This window comes from Balaenoptera borealis, assembly GCF_965194805.1.
Source record: "Balaenoptera borealis genome assembly, chromosome: 13".
Lineage (NCBI taxonomy): Eukaryota > Metazoa > Chordata > Mammalia > Artiodactyla > Balaenopteridae > Balaenoptera > Balaenoptera borealis.
Genome location: NC_138870.1, coordinates 90374246 through 90390789, shown reverse-complemented (window position 1 = coordinate 90390789; position 16544 = coordinate 90374246). Strand labels below are relative to the sequence as shown.

General features: G+C 45.6%; 1 protein-coding gene across 5 annotated transcripts in view; it reads right to left on the bottom strand.

Moving 5' to 3' along the window:
- RFX4 (regulatory factor X4) overlaps nucleotides 1-16544 on the bottom strand; it is a 167138-nt gene that overhangs the window by 32278 nt on the left and 118316 nt on the right. For all 5 annotated transcript variants that reach the window (XM_082349885.1, XM_082349886.1, XM_082349887.1 and 2 more), the window contains 5 exons: nucleotides 14443-14543; nucleotides 12369-12427; nucleotides 8264-8408; nucleotides 3879-3973; nucleotides 3343-3460 (listed from right to left, as the gene is read on the bottom strand). In XM_082349885.1, the coding sequence (XP_082206011.1) occupies nucleotides 3343-3460; nucleotides 3879-3973; nucleotides 8264-8408; nucleotides 12369-12427; nucleotides 14443-14543 (518 nt within the window). The remainder of the gene's footprint in view (nucleotides 1-3342; nucleotides 3461-3878; nucleotides 3974-8263; nucleotides 8409-12368; nucleotides 12428-14442; nucleotides 14544-16544) is intronic.

The window sequence follows — 16544 nt, the reverse complement described above, 5'->3', positions numbered from 1 at the left end:
CCACTTGCCATATTGATTTTGGGCAAGAAAATTCTCCAACTCAGTAAAAAGGTACCTATTATTATCTGCCTTGCAGAGTTGATGTGAGAATTAAATGGTTCTGTGTGCTTCGTACACATTTGTTATAAAGAGTTAGCATTATCCTGCCTTTGCTTCATGTTCTATCACGGCTTCCTTGTCTGTTATATTGAGGGCAGTAATAGTGGACCTCATAAGTTGTTGTGAGAATTAAATGAGCAAGTGCCTAATGTTATGTCTAGTGTACACTAGGCCCTGAATAAGTGTTACTTTGCTTTTCCTATTACTATTCAGCGGAAGGAAGTGAGGAGAGGCCTTGGCAGTGTGGCTCTCGCATGGGATGGATCCCCGGGCGAGCTCAGCTCACTTTGCTGTGCATCCTCGGCAAGCCCCCTCTCCTCTCTGGGTCTCTGCTGCTTCTCCCGAATACAGGGAAAGCAATTCCTGCCTCCTGGTGCTTGGAGGAGGCCTGAGAGACATTTTGAATGTCAAGATTCTGCAATTTAGCAGGTTCTGGGTAAGAGAGCCAGGCCAGGACATCTAAACATTGAGAAGCAGTCTGGAGGCTCCGTCCGTCATGGCCACTTGGCCTGGGAGTTGCTCCCATGTGGCCTCCCCGGCCCTGCCCGAGTGGGTGAGCTTTGATGCTAGGCCAGAAAACAAGTGTGTAAAAAGGTGAAAACCTGGGAAATGATACGTAGCCCTGCCCCCTTAGCCGTCGAACCCGAGGCAGCCTTTCACAGCATTTCCTGCTGAAGCACTTCCAGGAACTATTGCTGCCTTCCGGATGTTCCTAACAGTGAAACAGGGGCATGTGGTAAAAACCCATAGTGAAAGGTAAAGGCACCTGCACTGACTTGGGATCCAGGTATCCTACGAACTAAAATCAGAGCAGTCAACTGAAAATATGTTGTTGTTGCTTTTTTTAAATAGAACCTCTAATTTCCTCAGCCCCATTAGAATGAAAAGTTCATTGCCTGCTACCCTACCTTTGCTGACTAATTTTGCTAGAAAGTGCTGCTTGCAGCAAAGAAAGAAAGTCTGGCTACTTTAGTTCACCGCATAGGCTCTTTCAGTGAAAAGGAATTAGGGAGAAAAGAGTGAAAAGGAATTAAGGAGAAGAAAGGAGTCAACTACCTTTGAAAGAGGCTGTTCTGGGAAGAGGTGATAGAGTCCCCCGCGGGATCACTGTAATATTCCACACGATCATTGTGACGGTCAGCCTGCTACTCGGACATACAAACCCCGCACCATTCACAGCTACCAGGACCGTGTGGGAGTTATAAGATATATAGAGCTGGCCCCTGTGGTTGGGGGAGGGGCCAGGGAACAGAGGGCTCTTTTTCCTAATTAGCTGTTTTTATACAGGGAACACATGACCCAAACACAACCACCAACTGTGTCTTTGACATATACAGGCAGAACGGGGGAGCTGGGCTTTTGTCTGCCGCAAATTCTTTCAACTTGCCTGTCACCCCAAGCTGTAAAACTCAACAATGAGTCGGATGAGCAGGACCATTTCAGATAGTTTGCTAAATGGACTTGGAGACAGGTATTATTTCCATCTGTTCAGGGTTGAAAAATACTGTAAAAGTGAAATTGCGTTAATATCTTTTTCCTTTCCTTTTCTAAAAGATTTGTGACCATTTTTGCCATTTGCCTGAGTTTCCAGTGTATCCTAGAATGTGTGTGGTTCAAAAAGAAATAAACACATTTTAAGGAATAATATTTCTTAGTAATAAATTCAACCTATTCTAACTGTTCTACTGTCCATAACAGTGACTGTTAACTTAGTACATACAAATGGATTTCAAAGACTATTACAACATAGACTACTTTCCCTGTCTAATGAAGGGTGTTTGATAATACACAGTCAGTATAAGAATCAGCAAATTGAAGAATAAGATATAAAACAAGGAAAGGGTGCTTGCTTTGTGGATGTATATATACTTATTTGTGTGGTATCGTTCTTCTTTGATTCTGAAGCAATGAAAAAAATCTCGAATATTTTTCACGCATCAGCTTAACTGAAAGCAGTTATGCACAAATGATTTTCCCAGAGCCAGAGGTAACATGTGCTAACACTAACTAAGCTGAACTGGAAGTCATCAAAATGCCATGCCTGATGGCACTGCCCAGGTAGCAGTCACCAGAGCACTTCCATATACAGCTCAAAGAGAATTTCCATCTGTAGCCATGGTGCAGGCAGGTTCAGAGAACTTCCCAATGCTGAGATTAAAGAAATCCACAACAAAACGCTTCTCCAATTGGGTAAACACAGTCTTTCATGGACAGAGCTGTTTAGAAAAAATAGTGCCTTCTTTGTTTCACCACATATTCACTGCATTGTATAGCACAACTGGGAAATAGTGACAAGACCATAAAAAGCTAGATGGAAAAGTGTCAAATTAAACCCAGAGCAAAACCCAGAGCTGATTGGCTTAATTGGAGATAATGAGAAGCAAAACCACATCTCTACTTGCAAAGTAAAACTGAAGCAATTACCCAGAAAATTCACCAACAGCCCTTTGCCGAAATGCCTAGAAAACTGAGGCCAAAGTGTTTTGAGATTTCAAATGTCTGGATAATGCCTTAAAGTTCCACCTCACTTTGCTAATGATGACCTGGACTCAATGCATATGCCATTCTTTCCAATGAAAAATGGCATTCACCCCAAGTCGGTGATTAGGTTCCTGCCCGCAGAGACTACTGTAAGCACCTCCGGTCAGAGATTTCAAGTCCCGTTACACTGGAAAACAGGAGACAAGGACTTGGGGTAGGGATGTCTCCTGGAGGTGATGAAAACCCAAGGGGTCAGTAAAACAAAAGGGAAAATGAGTGCAAAAGTCCTTTACTAGGGATCAGACTGGGGCACGTTATCAAAGAAAACTTTACCCACCACTGGCCTGTCAATCAAGCCATTTGCAAATGTTTGAACTCAGAGGCTTCTTCATGTGTCCAGTCTTGGCAAATCCACACTATGAAATTTGGCAAAATAGACCAGTGGAAGCAGCCATGACTGGGGACTTCCAGAAAAAGGGGAGCACAGCCACTGCTATTTACTCCTCTTTAAACTCAAATAATGTTATCTGTGTGCAAGCCTCTCATTTTCAGATATGTATACTTCTCCTTTAGCATGCAATGCCATCTTTCTCCCTGAAAGTCCTAACAATACCGTGTCCCCCCAGAACAGAGAATGTTTCCGGGTGATGTCCTTGTGGTCTCAGAGACAGCAAGACCATGCCTGACTCCGGAGAGATGGCCTTGGTACATGGAGCCCGGAGAAGAAGTGTTTGGATGTGGGGAGGGCTGGGGTGGCCTTACCGAAGCTGGGGGCACTGTGCAAGGTCATGTCCCGGATCACCCTTGTGCCAAAACAGGACCACATCAAGAGGAACTGCTGGGCCACCTTCTTCAGGGACCCTTGCCTCTTGGCAGCCACCTACAAGAGAGTGAACGGCTGCATGAGTGGTTGATTTGACCTTCATTTATTACTGTCTCTTATTAAAATGACAGGAAGGCTTTGGGTCTCTAAGTTCAATGTTATAGACTTTTTATTTTTAACAGTGAAAATACACTTTAAGAAATGAAATCTTATGTCGAGACTCAACACATACAACCGCTAAGAGAGATGCTGACTTGGTTGAACCAGGGGAGGGAGACTCAGAGTCCTGCCCCGTGACGCACCCCTCCCCACCTCCTGAGGGGGGCCCAGGCCTCTCCTTGTATCCCTAGGGCTCCAAGGCTGCTGAGGAAACACTCAGCTAGCTCACTGTGGGGCTCTGTATTACCCAAGCGCCATCAAGGCGAGTGATGGGCTGCCATACCCGGGCCTGCACCTTCCGCTTCAGCTTACCAACCTTCACAACACACCGGTCCACCATGGTGTCCAGCCACTCGATGTAGGACTCGATGGGAGACTGCTCCTCCAGGAGATGGTCGAACTCCTGATACACTGTCAAACAGAGGAGACCCCACACACCATGCAGTTGTGTTTAAACACACACAGGTGTTCAAAGAGCAAAGGAATACAACTGAATAAAATAAAAAACTCCGAAGTCTTAGCAGGGCATTCAAGGATTTAGAGAATACACCCCAACTTACCTTTCCAGGCTCATCTTCCATGCCTGTGAACACTTTAAGCCCTGGCCACCCCGGGTTACTTGCCATTCCTGCTTTTCTCAGGCAGTTCCCTCTGCGTAGACTGTTTAGTCTGTCATGAAACAGCTGAAATGATCCTCCGATGAAACCCTATTTACCCTCCCATGCCCCTTTGCCAGCAGAACTGATCACTCTCCCTCTGTACTTTCACAGCACTTTACTATCTGCATTCTACCTTCACTATATCACTAAGAACACTGTTATAGTTAGGGGTGTGCATGGGTGTGTCCCCCTGCCACTTCTTTGCCTGATAGCTATATTAGCTGGCACATTACCCGTGATATAGCTCTTATCCAGTACGCAGTTGCTTGCATGACAGGGGAGATGCGCTGCTGCCCTCTTGCTCTCTGCCCCGTGGTAAGGCACATTTGACCATTCAAATGTTTCTGAACCACAACCATATTGGACAAGCAGCCTAACCAGCCTCTCAGTGCTTGACACGTAGTAGATGCTTAATAAACATTTGTGTAAAGGAAACAATCACTGTGCCCTCAAGTTTCCATATTGGTCAAAGGAGGATCGTCATATCACTTTACAGCCTGTCTTCAGGTACAAGTCAAATAATTGAATATAGAAGGACTCTGTAATCAGTGAAGCACTACAGAAAGTAGAAACATTGCTGTGGTGATCTCCAATCCGAAACATCTCTTCTTATTACATTTCTTTGTGTTTTTGTATGTGAAGCTCAATAAACCAAACCACAATTCAGGATTCACATGTTCCTACAGTTTTCATTTGTCTGAGCAGCTTTTGTTGTCCCATTTTCCAGGACTGGCCAATCTGCTCTATTTTACTTAATTGATAACTGCTGCAAGAGGTCAGCTTCCAGGACCCGAAATCATATACTTTAGAATGAGAAAGGACTTTAAAAAACCCATTTAGTTCATCTGTCTCATTTTATAGATGAGGAAGCTATGTCTTAGAGATCAGATGACCCCCTCAGAGTCAGAGGGTGAGGTGGTGGCAGAGCAGGAACTGGAACCCAGTCTCTGACTTTCTCTCTGGTGTTCCTTCACTCTTCCCGGCACTGTCTGTGCGTCTGAGCCACTGTGCTTCAATCCGTGATGATAATGATCAAGATGGCAATCAAAGTGCTAACTGCCAACATTTACTGAGTGCTTGCCGCACGCCAGGCACTCTCCTAAAATGTTTTCTACGGACACACTCTGACCTTAGACTACCCCTAGAATGTGAATGTCATGAGGCCAGGACCTAGAACAGTGCCTGGTACATAGTAGTTGCTCAAATGTTTGTTGAAAGGATGAACGGCCCACGGAGGTAGGTACTATTATTACCCACCCCACCCCAGCCTTTTGACAAATGAGGCAAAAGAGGCACACAGAGATGAGTGACTTTCACAGCTGGTTAATGGCAGAGGCAAGTTTCAAACACAGCCTGATTCAAGTGCTTGCCTCCCAACCTCTTCTCTACACTAGCTCTACGCTGTGTACCATGTATGTGGCACACGTTGTCCCATTTAATCCTTTTGCATTATCCCCATTTTACAGATTTGGAAGTCAAGGTCACAGCGCACCAGAGCCAGGGTTTGAATCAAGGTCTGTCGGGCATCCCAACCGCACGCTCTTACCACAGCACCACTTAAGACTCGTTCTAATCATCATGCTCAAGTCCCAATGTGTACTTTTTAATTTAAGGTAAGCCAGGCATCCCCAGCCAGCATCTACATCATGGATGTGATGGTAACCCCCTAAAGCAAGAATTTGCAGACTTGTCAATTGGTTGTAAGGAAAGGAGGGTGCAGCACACAGTTGCCCCTAGTCCTATTCAAACTGACCTTTGGTCCAGCTCATTGTGTTCAGGGACTTACTTCCCAGCTGTCTGGAAGGAGCAAGGATGATACCCGTGTGCCAGGCCATCTGCCTTCAGGCTTCCTCAATCCCCCTCATCCTGGCACTGCATCACATAGTATGTCCTCTTTGGTAAAACGCAACCATTTGGAAATTACTTGTTCAACTTCTGATTTGTCATTAGCTCTAAGCTCCACGTGGGAAGGGCAGTGTCCATCTTATTCACTGCTCTTTGCTCAGCGTCTAACACAGTGCTAGACCCAGGACAGGCATTCACTAAGTACCAGGTGGGCTGCACTGAACCTCATTATGACTCCCTTCCTCTAGAAGAATACAATCACAGATTTAAAGGACAACATTCTGCCCCCAGCCTAAGAAAGCTAGAAGAGAAAGCCCCAAAAGGTTCTTTCTTGGAGAAGCAGCAGTGACCTTCGTGCGGCTCCAGCAAAGGCTCAGAGCCTGGTCCCTAAAAGAAGCAATGGTGATTGTATTTTTCCTTATGGGTCTGGGTCACATTTTCTTCCCCCCATGAAAGGTGCTGAGGGGAGAAGAGAGCTGAGTCTAATGCTGCTAGAAGTGGTTAGCAGAACCAGGAAGTTGGATCATTCCGGGATTCCACCCATCTATTTGGTCCTCCACAAACACTGCTGGCCCCTGCCTCTACCCCCTGGCCCTGTGTGAGGCCCTGGGGACATGGCCATCAGGAGTATAGCTAGCACTGTTAGGGTGCTCTTAGCCATGCTTTCCATTGCCTTCCAGAAGGAAAAACAGAACAGGAAGCATGATTGTAAGCACTTGGAAAGATCCTGGAACCTCTAAAGCTTGCCCACATCTCGTTATTTTTGTCTCCTCTGGCATGCGCTAGTGCATGGCGGTGACACCAAAACTAGACCTGGGTTCCAGGTCTAGCTCTGCTACCTTGGGAAAGGTTCACCACCTCTCTGGGGCTCAGTTTTCTCATCTGTAATATGGGGGTGATAAGTGAATCTTCCCCAAAGGGTTGATGTGGAGATTGAGATCATGACACAGGACCTGGCATAAACTAGGCACTCTATCAGCTGAATTATTATTTGTGACAATCTCTAAAATTCTTAACAGGGGGAAGCAGGCCGGAGGCTGTTGCACAGGAAGAAATAAGAGCCTGAGAGGAGCTCTGGGGTCACCAGGAAAGAAGAAGCCCCAGGGAAGGTCCACGTGATCCAATGCTTCAGCTGCTCCATTTGTTTTTGAAAAGACGTCTCTAATAGGAACATCTTAGAGAACTCTGTTTATAAACATGACATGCTTAGGCTGGATGAAGAAAGTTTTCCTTCAGGGCAACAGTGTTGAGGGGGTGTAGTGGAAACCTAAGGGGCTCGGGGCTCTCAGAAGAGTAGGCCCCTCTTCTCAGGGTGGAGGAGGGGACAGCCACTCTGCAGCTTCCTGAATGTCACTATTAGGGCCTTGGGCCTCACCCCATCCAGAAGGCACAGCTGCTGCCATATCCCCCCCCCCCCACATCCAGCACAGCCTCAGCACCAAGCTTTCCAAGAGCTGATGGGGGTGGGGACAGACTCACCCTCTGTCCTCATGCTCCCTTACCCCGAGGCACAAGAAGGGAAGGCTGAGCAAAATAAGGAAGGAGCCAACAGACCCTGGTGCAGGGGATTCCCTGGGCAGAGGCTGTGAGGGGCTGTTGAGGAACAGCACTAAGAATGGTGGTGTTCTCTGGTCCTCCATGTCCTCTGCCGCTAAGAGCAACCCGACCACATCAGGATAATACCTGGAGCGGTACTCTAGCCATCTTTATCCACAGAAGTGAATCACCTTCCATCCCCTTCTCAAACATCTACTACGATTGAGAGGTTCACCTGCCAGTAAATAGGTGGGCTGACTCCCGTGACCCTCCACAGAAAAGAAAGCAGCATTTCCAGCTGCCTCCAGGCTGACATAATGACATACACTGAGAGAGGCAGCAAGCTTTTGTCCTCATTTGTTGATGCCACCTAGGGAACAGCACCTGGCATCGAGGGTCACGGGTGGGGGCCTTTTGCCTGACACTGTGTGCTGCCCAATGCCCCAGCACCCATTTTCTCCAGCAAGGCTGACCCATGTCCTTGCAAATCAGCTAGCCCCTCCATCTAGGCCTAGCCATTTAACAGGAACAAGAGAGGGGATGGGATCCCAGGGAGAAGGACAGGGTGGGAATGCCACCTAATTATGTACCAAGATACTCTTTCTTTTTTTCTTTCTTTTTAAACAAATAAAAAGACACACGCCCTGGTAGAGCATCTTACACTGGATTATGAGCTTCCGGTGCTCATCTCGAGTGTCTTCCATGGTGTAAAGGGTTTGCTTGGTGATGCTGTTGAGGTCCACGTTCCTCCAGTCTTCCAGCATTTGGAATGTGATGTCTGCACTGTGGATCACTGTTCGAGATGCCTGGAATCCAATCCAATCAACTCATTAGCTCATGGGTTGTTAGGTTAAAACCCCTTCCTTTATTTCCTTTTAGTTCTTTTTAATGAATCTGCTTATGGTACTTTGCAAAGTACTTTGAAATTCAAGAAAACTCAGATGACGAGTCTATAACTCAGAAGACCCGTATACCATTTTCTCTGCGGCTCTCTCCTCACATCTCTCTTTATAAGCAACTACCCCATGGCGGCCTAGGCCAGACCAAACCTGCTGTTCCCAGCCCCTTTGGTCTTGACCCCGTGGAACAATGGGATGAAGCCCAGAGATCTGTCAGCCTCCTGATGTGAGCTTGTGGGCGAGAGCTCTGTGTTTAATAACCCGTGTCTCTAGCGTGTGAGAAGCAACAGGCTCAGATCTAGGAAGGGTCCTGCTACCCTTGGGCCTATGATAGATTCAACCCCAGAAATTTTACAAGGTGTATTTTTCATCTAAGTGCATTCTGAAGCAGTTTATGGTCTAGCTTTCTGCTTTTGCTTTTTGGTTTTTATGTAACTACAATAATTAAAACAAATATGAATAATTGAGATGGAAGAAAAGGAAACTATACCTTACAACTCAGTGGTCTTTAATGTGGTCTGTGTGAATGTGAGAGTGTGTGAGTGTGTCTGTGTGTGTGTGTGTGTGTGTGTGTGTGTGTGTTTAATCTGGGGCTTCCTCAGCAACCCTCATAGTAGAACTTAAATTGGTAAGCTGGAACAATACTCGGAACAACAATACTTGGAACTACCAAGTTGTAACAATACTGATAAAAGCAAAGAAAAACACTTCCAGAATCATTTCCTTTACTTGCATGTTTTCAAAAATGTCTTTAATAAAACAAAACAAGATTTCAAAGACACATGGACATTATAAGTCGCCTAATGCTTATGAATTTCCAATCAAATGTAAATACTGACAACCCTTTTACATGTAGACTGTCCGAGCACAGGTAAAATAAAATCTTACTTAAATCATTGTAGAACTCTTTGCACAACACAGAGGCCTAGAATATATGAATATATGAAAAGTGAGTTGGGTTGGTTTCTAATGATAACTGAATGTGAAGGTCTAGGATTCTGGATTCAAATATACTTAGTTCAAATCCTGACCTTGCTACTGACCAGCTGATTGATTGGGGGTAGGCAAGCAGATTAACCTCAGTTTCCTGATCTATAAAATGGAGATGTAATAGTACCTATCTCTTCAGGAGGGCCACTGTTGAAGACTCCTTGGGATAATGCTTGCAAGGTGCATAATTCAGGGAGTAAGAGCTCAATAAATGAGGCTCCTGCCATGCAGGTCGATTCTCTTTGTTGTGATCGCTCTGACACCCCAGGACCTTTGCACAGGGTGCTCCTGCTGCTGGAATGTTCTCCTCTCACCCTGCCCCGGCCACCCTGCCATCATGTGTGCTCCAAATTAAATGGAGTACCCATGGAGAGGGCTTCTCTAACCACACTATCTAAATAGGATCTAAAATGCCCCGTTATTCTCTATTTCCATTCTCTTTCCTTCATAACGCTTATCACTTTTCATTATTTTTTGTTGGGCAAGTAAGTACCACTAAGCATAAGTGTCTCGCACACAGTAGGCACTCAAAAGATTTTGTGGGATGAATGGCTGAGATATGAATGCCAAGTTGCTTGCTCAGTGTATCCAAAAGGGCCTGAAGAGTTGGCTCTTGGGTTTAAGTATCTGAGGGTGAGTTTTTGGCTGGATGTTGTTTAGTCTGACTTGCCTTGTGTGTGTTCAGGAAAGCTTGCTAGGATATTAGCTAAGATGTTCCATGGTGTTTCATTCCCAGCACTAACCCTAGTCCTTTGGCTGATCCAGAAATGTGTCTGATAGCTGTCCAGTGAAGATGGAAAGGTAGCAATTGCTGATTAAATTATGCACTGTCTATGTGAGAAGCGGCAAGTGGGTGTGTGCGCATGCACGTGAGCATGCGGGTGGTTGCAGGCATGGGTGTGGATGCTTTTACCTACATGGTACATTAAAGGGTCAAAGGCCTTTCTAGACTTCCTAAATGTCTAGTTTTAACTATGTCCTAAAACCGTATCTACTTCCCTGATATGACCCAAGACCGGCTCTTCCAAGCTGGGAAGAAGAACCAGACGGCATGCACCCTCGGAAACAAGGCAGTCTTTCCTTTTTTTTTTTTTTTTTTTTTTAGAAGAATATCTCAAATCAATTTATTTTATATACACACTAAAATCTTTTATATTTAATAAATGTGTAAGATACAAAGACAAAAATGACAACTCCCAAGACCCAATACCCATGACGAATATGAGTTTCCCTGACCCAGAATTTACCATCATTAAGGTCTGGAAATATTTGCTTCCATCTAATTGCTGTTTTTGTTATTGTAAAATTATTATTGTTTTTGTTTTAAAAAGATACACATATTTATGCAATTGAAATTTAATAGAAAAAATTAAACAAGAAATTTTTTATCTTTATGTGTAGATACTATGTTTAGTGATATTAATAGAACCCTCAGGCTTGTGTTGAGTCCCTCCTAAAACCTTTTGATGGACAGAGGTAGGATCTGAAAACTAACCCTGGCAGTGTTTCTTTATTTTGTTACTATTCATTTTATTTCCTGAATCCCATTAATCTGTGAGGCTCTGCCCTACCCCAGAACAGTGCCCAGGTGTGGCCTCTGAAACAGTACAAACGTGGAAGGTTTCCCTCTGTGTCATTTATGCCAGGGGCAGGGGTGGAACAGTGAGGTGTGTGTGGGGGTAGGTGGGGGTAGTTTTACACTGTCTGGTTCCTGGCCTGGAGCCTTCCTTCAGGCCACTCTAGCTAGAGACCCCTCCCCCTCCCACCTTGACCTTGAGTAACCAACACCAACCCAGAACCAACAATATAAGGGAGAGGTTACAAACCCGAACACACAAACAAGGCAGGCAGGTGAAGTGCATGAGTGAGGTGGGCCAAGTGTAAGAGAAAGCGGAGGTGATGAGAGGACCCTGCCTGCTGGAGAAAAGCTCCACCCATCCAGCTGGTTATTGCCCTGGGGAAATTAGCTCTGGGGTTGCCAGCTCGTACAATTTTTCTACAGAAAATTTGGGTGTTTAGTTGTCATCTCCTAGTTTCAACTGTTAGTGACTAAGTAAAAAAAAATTTTTGAACATATGCCAATCAAACAAAAATAACCCCACACATTTGTGGGGCCAGATTTGACCTGCAGCCACCAGTTTGTCCCCTGGGCTTTAAGGTCATTAATATTTTAATGAATGTTAATGGCCTGCCTTAACAGACTTAGATTCCCTTCCTTAAGGTTCAAAATTAACAGAAATGAAAAACTATGCCATCAGTTAGAACTACAGAGCTATAGCGGGATCTTCCACTTTTTACTGTACGTATATACTTTCATTAATTAAAAAAATTTTTTAATAGTAAGCACATGTCACTTTTGTGCTAAAAAGAACAGAAACCTGGGGAAAAAACAAAATTGGGGTGATTTTGCACCCTCCAGGCTACATGTGGCAATGGCTGGAGACATTCTTGACTGTCGCAACCAAAGTGGTACTTGGGGGTGGGTGGTCTTACTGGCATCTAGTGGGTAGAGGCCAGGGATACTACTAAGCATCTACAATACACAAAACAACTCCCCACAACAAAGAATTACCCAGCCCAAAAAGGCAACAGTGGCTGAGAAACCCCGATGTACTTAAGCAAAACACAAAACCTGTGGACCTAGAATATATGAAAGGTTAATGGGGAAATGATGTCAGAAATTATTTTGTATGTTAGTTGAAACTATTTAGTGATTGGCTAGTGTTTCATTTCCTTACCTGTAGAAATTTAAGATAATGGTGAGAGTGTACTATTAAACAACCACACCCTGACAGATCCTCTCCAGAGTTACTGAGGATTTGCCCCTCATTTGCAATGACTTAGCAGTAGTTAGAACACATAACACAGGACAGCTACCTGGCAAAGGTGATTTAGTGATGTTTGCCGTCTCAGAATTTGGGAAAATCTTCTCGACACTACAAGAAGAAAAGAGTGAGTATGAAATATTTTATGCTTTATGGTCCAACCTTGGATTTTCCCCAGGCCGATTTCAAAAAGTAGCTTCCTTGTTTGCCTAACTTTGTCACTGTCCAACCCTATTTTCTGCACCCACTGGCAAAACCCTGCATCTGCTTCTTTGTTCTCCCATGTGGACAACTATTTCCTAAGACGGCGATATTTGGGGTACATATTTCAAAGTTGCCCACACTCCACACTGGCAGGTGTGAGAAATTGTGGCGTCAATCAACCGTGAGTAAAAGCAATTATTTACTTGTCTTTCATTTCGCTAATTGCAAGCTCAATCACTTCTCCCCATAAATAATTGCAGGAATCAAGTGGAAGCTTTGAAGAAGGCCCTTTAAAAAGTAGTATATCTACTAGGAAACCTTGATTGAGCAGGGTTGCTTCTAGGATAGAACCCTGGGCGGCACCTTGAATGTGGCTTTGCATTCATAATCTGTCGTTTTCATCCAACAGTCTCCACGACCTATTTGTATGGATGATCCTGGGTCCTATGCTGACATAATAGGCCGATGCTTTGAAGTGGGGTGATCTTATATGTGTAGATTTCGAAGCAGACAAGCCATGTGCCAGCCCAAGGTCTTCATCCTTACAGAGTCCTTTGGAGAGGTGTGTGTCTCCACTCCTTGCACGTTCTCGAAGTGCACCCCCAAGGATCCCTGGGGAGAGTGGGCGCCTCCAGGCTCCCATAGGTGGCAGGTCCAACAAACCTCCTGGCTTCGGACTTTCAACAGGTTTGCTTTGCCAGCATAATTAAAATGGGCACGGGGCATTCTTCTCATTAATTTCTGAACTGGTCAAGAAACAATCAGAAATTTCCCTGGGATTATTCTAATTTGTACTCAGAACCAGCTTGGTTGGAAAAATAGGGCATGGGGTGGAGGAATGGGGGGGGGCAGGCGGAGTCGGGGGACAGATGAACTTCTAATTTTCCAGGCTGATCAATCGTTAATCCTTCTCCTTAATTACTTTTTCTTTAACTTTGTGATGTGGAATTTAGTGCTCATGAAAAGAAAAGAACTGAGAGCCGTGAAATAAAGCAGGCTTTATCAATAGGTGATGGGCACGGCAGGCGGCCTCAAAGCACGTCTGAAAGGGCCCCCTTTGCCTGTGGAGAGAGGGTAATTTGATCTCCTTCATTTTCCTTGCTGGCACTTATTTCGGGCAAGAATGGCCAGCTGTATTCAAATGGGGCTTTAAGAAACATATATCTTAAAACTTTATTTTGCTTAAAATCATTTCACCTTGGCTTAATAGCACGTGAGACTTCCCACAAGTAAAGACACATCGAGACAGAGAAATAGGACCAGTTTTCTCAGGCAAAATGAATGCTGGGGAATGAGTGGTGATACTCAGCAGAGAAACGATTCACAGTCCGAATCCCCCATGAGAAATATTAATTTTGCTTTCTCCTTAGGCAGAGAATTAAATATGTGAAGCCCTGAAGCTCTTTTCTGTCTTCTATTACCCCCACTTTGTGGACAGGAGCTTCGGGGAAATCTCCATTTTAGGGTCAGATAGGCGTGAGTTTGACTCCTGGCCCCTAATTACCATCTGTGTGGCTGTGTGGCTTTGGCGAAGTTTCTTTGCCTCTCGGCACTTCACCCGTAGAAGAGGGATACTGTTTCCTGCATTGCAGAGATGGGTGAGGATTAAATGGGATAAGGAGTGTGGTTGTGACAGCAGAAACTTTGGCGTCAAACAGACCTAGGGGCCAATCCTGCCTCTGCTGCTTACTTCCTCTCTAAGCCTGTTTCATTTTCTGTAAAGAGAGGTGTGCCACCCATCATAAACATTTTGTGAGGATTAACTAAGTTAACGCATGGAAAGTGCTAAGTATGATAGTTGGTGCTTTGTAGGCATCAGTAAATTCTTAGCTATTACTATTATTTTATTGACGACCTATGTAAAATATCTGGCACTAAAATGTTGCCCTCCCTTCCCCTCTGCTCCCAAACTTCATACTTACATTCAAACTTGATGTTTCGTAAATTTTCTGGGAGGTCATGGAGAGCCACTTTTAGCCACTCATCCAGCTGTTTGGCAAACTTTCGGATCACCTGAGTTAAGCTAGAAAGAGAAATGACACATGCTAAGTGCCTCGTGGGTTGCCCAGTCCTCCCCACAGGCCCCTACAGAGTCTTATTTCCTCTGATGGTGTTTTGACTGCAACCATTAGGTGCCACTGAAAGCAGCAACCTCAGGGACAGGGCCGGCAGCCCAAGCCCTGTCAGGAGAGCTGGTGGGTCTGAGAAGGGCGTGGACAGAACGTGCTCTGGTGCCCACGCTGGCCGACGAGGGAGACACAGCATACGCAGGTGTGGGGAAGAGCCCACTGCAATGCTTGGCAGCATCCAGAGCCCTGTCTGCGAGTAGGACACCGTCCTTCGTGTTTTTGAAGAGGCTTGTGGGAGGGGTGATGACGGTGGACAGTGGGCCTGAGAGCACCGTTTGCAACTGGCCTCTCCTCCTCATGCTGCCCGGTCCTGTTGGAGCTCCCCAGGCGGGCAGGAACCCCATCTGCAGCGTACCGCCACGCTGGCCCACCCAGCCGGGACTCAGGCTTACTAAAATGTTTGCCTCTTGGCAGGAACTGGGAAGCAACAGTACATTTTTAAACTGACAGACAACCCTGACACAGACCTGGAAGCCATGTCAGATTTGGAAAGTCAAGGACTGTTTGGGGGCAGGAGATGGGGGGCGGTGGCTAGAGGGGTGAAGGGTTGAGGGGGCAGTCGGTTGCAATATGAGATGGGAATTTGGAGTCGAGGAGACATTGAGCACCATTTTCAGGCTCTCACCATCAAAATCATCTGCTCATCACCACAGGTCCGGTGTCCTCCATGAGGTCCTCCTTAGTCATGCCGGCCATAAGGACCTCTCCCCACCCTCACCATCCACACCATCCTTGCCTTCCACCAACACCGCCTACCCTGCTCTCATTCAGTCTCCCTCGGATTCTCCCCCTAGCTGAGCAGTCCTAACTGTGTTCCTCTGCTCACTCACTCTTTCCTCTTCCATGACTTACTACAACCTTCTCCGTGCTCCTCACACTTCCAAACCCCCACCTCCCCCCTCTCCACCAGCAGGTGGCATCACCTCCTACTTCTCAGGGAAAATACCCCAAAAGAAGTCAGCCTTCCTGACAGAATCAAGGAGCCAGCCCCACCTCTTCCCCTCCTGCCTTCTCAGGAACCTCCCACTGCTGACTGCTCCTTGTACTGCATATTCACCTTTCCCTCTCTCTCGATCATTCCTCTTGTCATATTAACGTGCTGAAAACTGTCTCACCTTAAAAACAAAAGACCCTCTTCTTTCCTCACTCTGTCTCCTCGAGCTACTACCCTCTTTCTTCCACTTCACAGACATACTTCTTCAGAGTTGTCTAGACTCTCCATCTCCTCTTCACCTCCCGTTCACTCCTCACCTCACTCCTGTCCCTCCGCCTACAAAGCTCCCACCCAGGCAGCAACCTCCATCCATGACACAAACCCATAGACTCATTTTGGTCCTCACATTGCTTGACATCTGGCAGCATTTGGCTCTGTGAGCCCTTCCTCCTTTTGGAAACGTTTTGCTTCCCTTGGCATTTGTGACCCCTCCATCTTCTGGCTACTTCTCCCCAGTCACAAAGCTCAGCCCCCTCTACCTGGCCATTACATCTTCCAGTTCTTCCAAGTCTAGTCCTGGGCCCTCTCTTATCACACTGTATTCCTTCCTTGGATAGTTTCTCCATGCCCACAGCTTCAGTCACCATCTCTAGAGCAGAGGACTTCAGAACTCTGGACCAACTGCATGTAGGACACGTCCATTTCAAAGCCCCAAAAGGTCCATCGAACTAAACATGTCCAAACAGAATTCATCATTTCCCCATCAGACCTGGTTCTTTTCTGTGTTCTCTATTTCAGTGTGCACTCTACTTTCTGTTGAGTTTTGTTTTTAACATTTTTATTATGAAAAACTTCAAACCTTCAAATACCCATGACCCAGCATCAATAATTAGCAACATTTTGCCAGTTTAATTTATCACATGCTTCTCTTTCTTTTCTGGAGTGTTTTAAGCAAATTCAA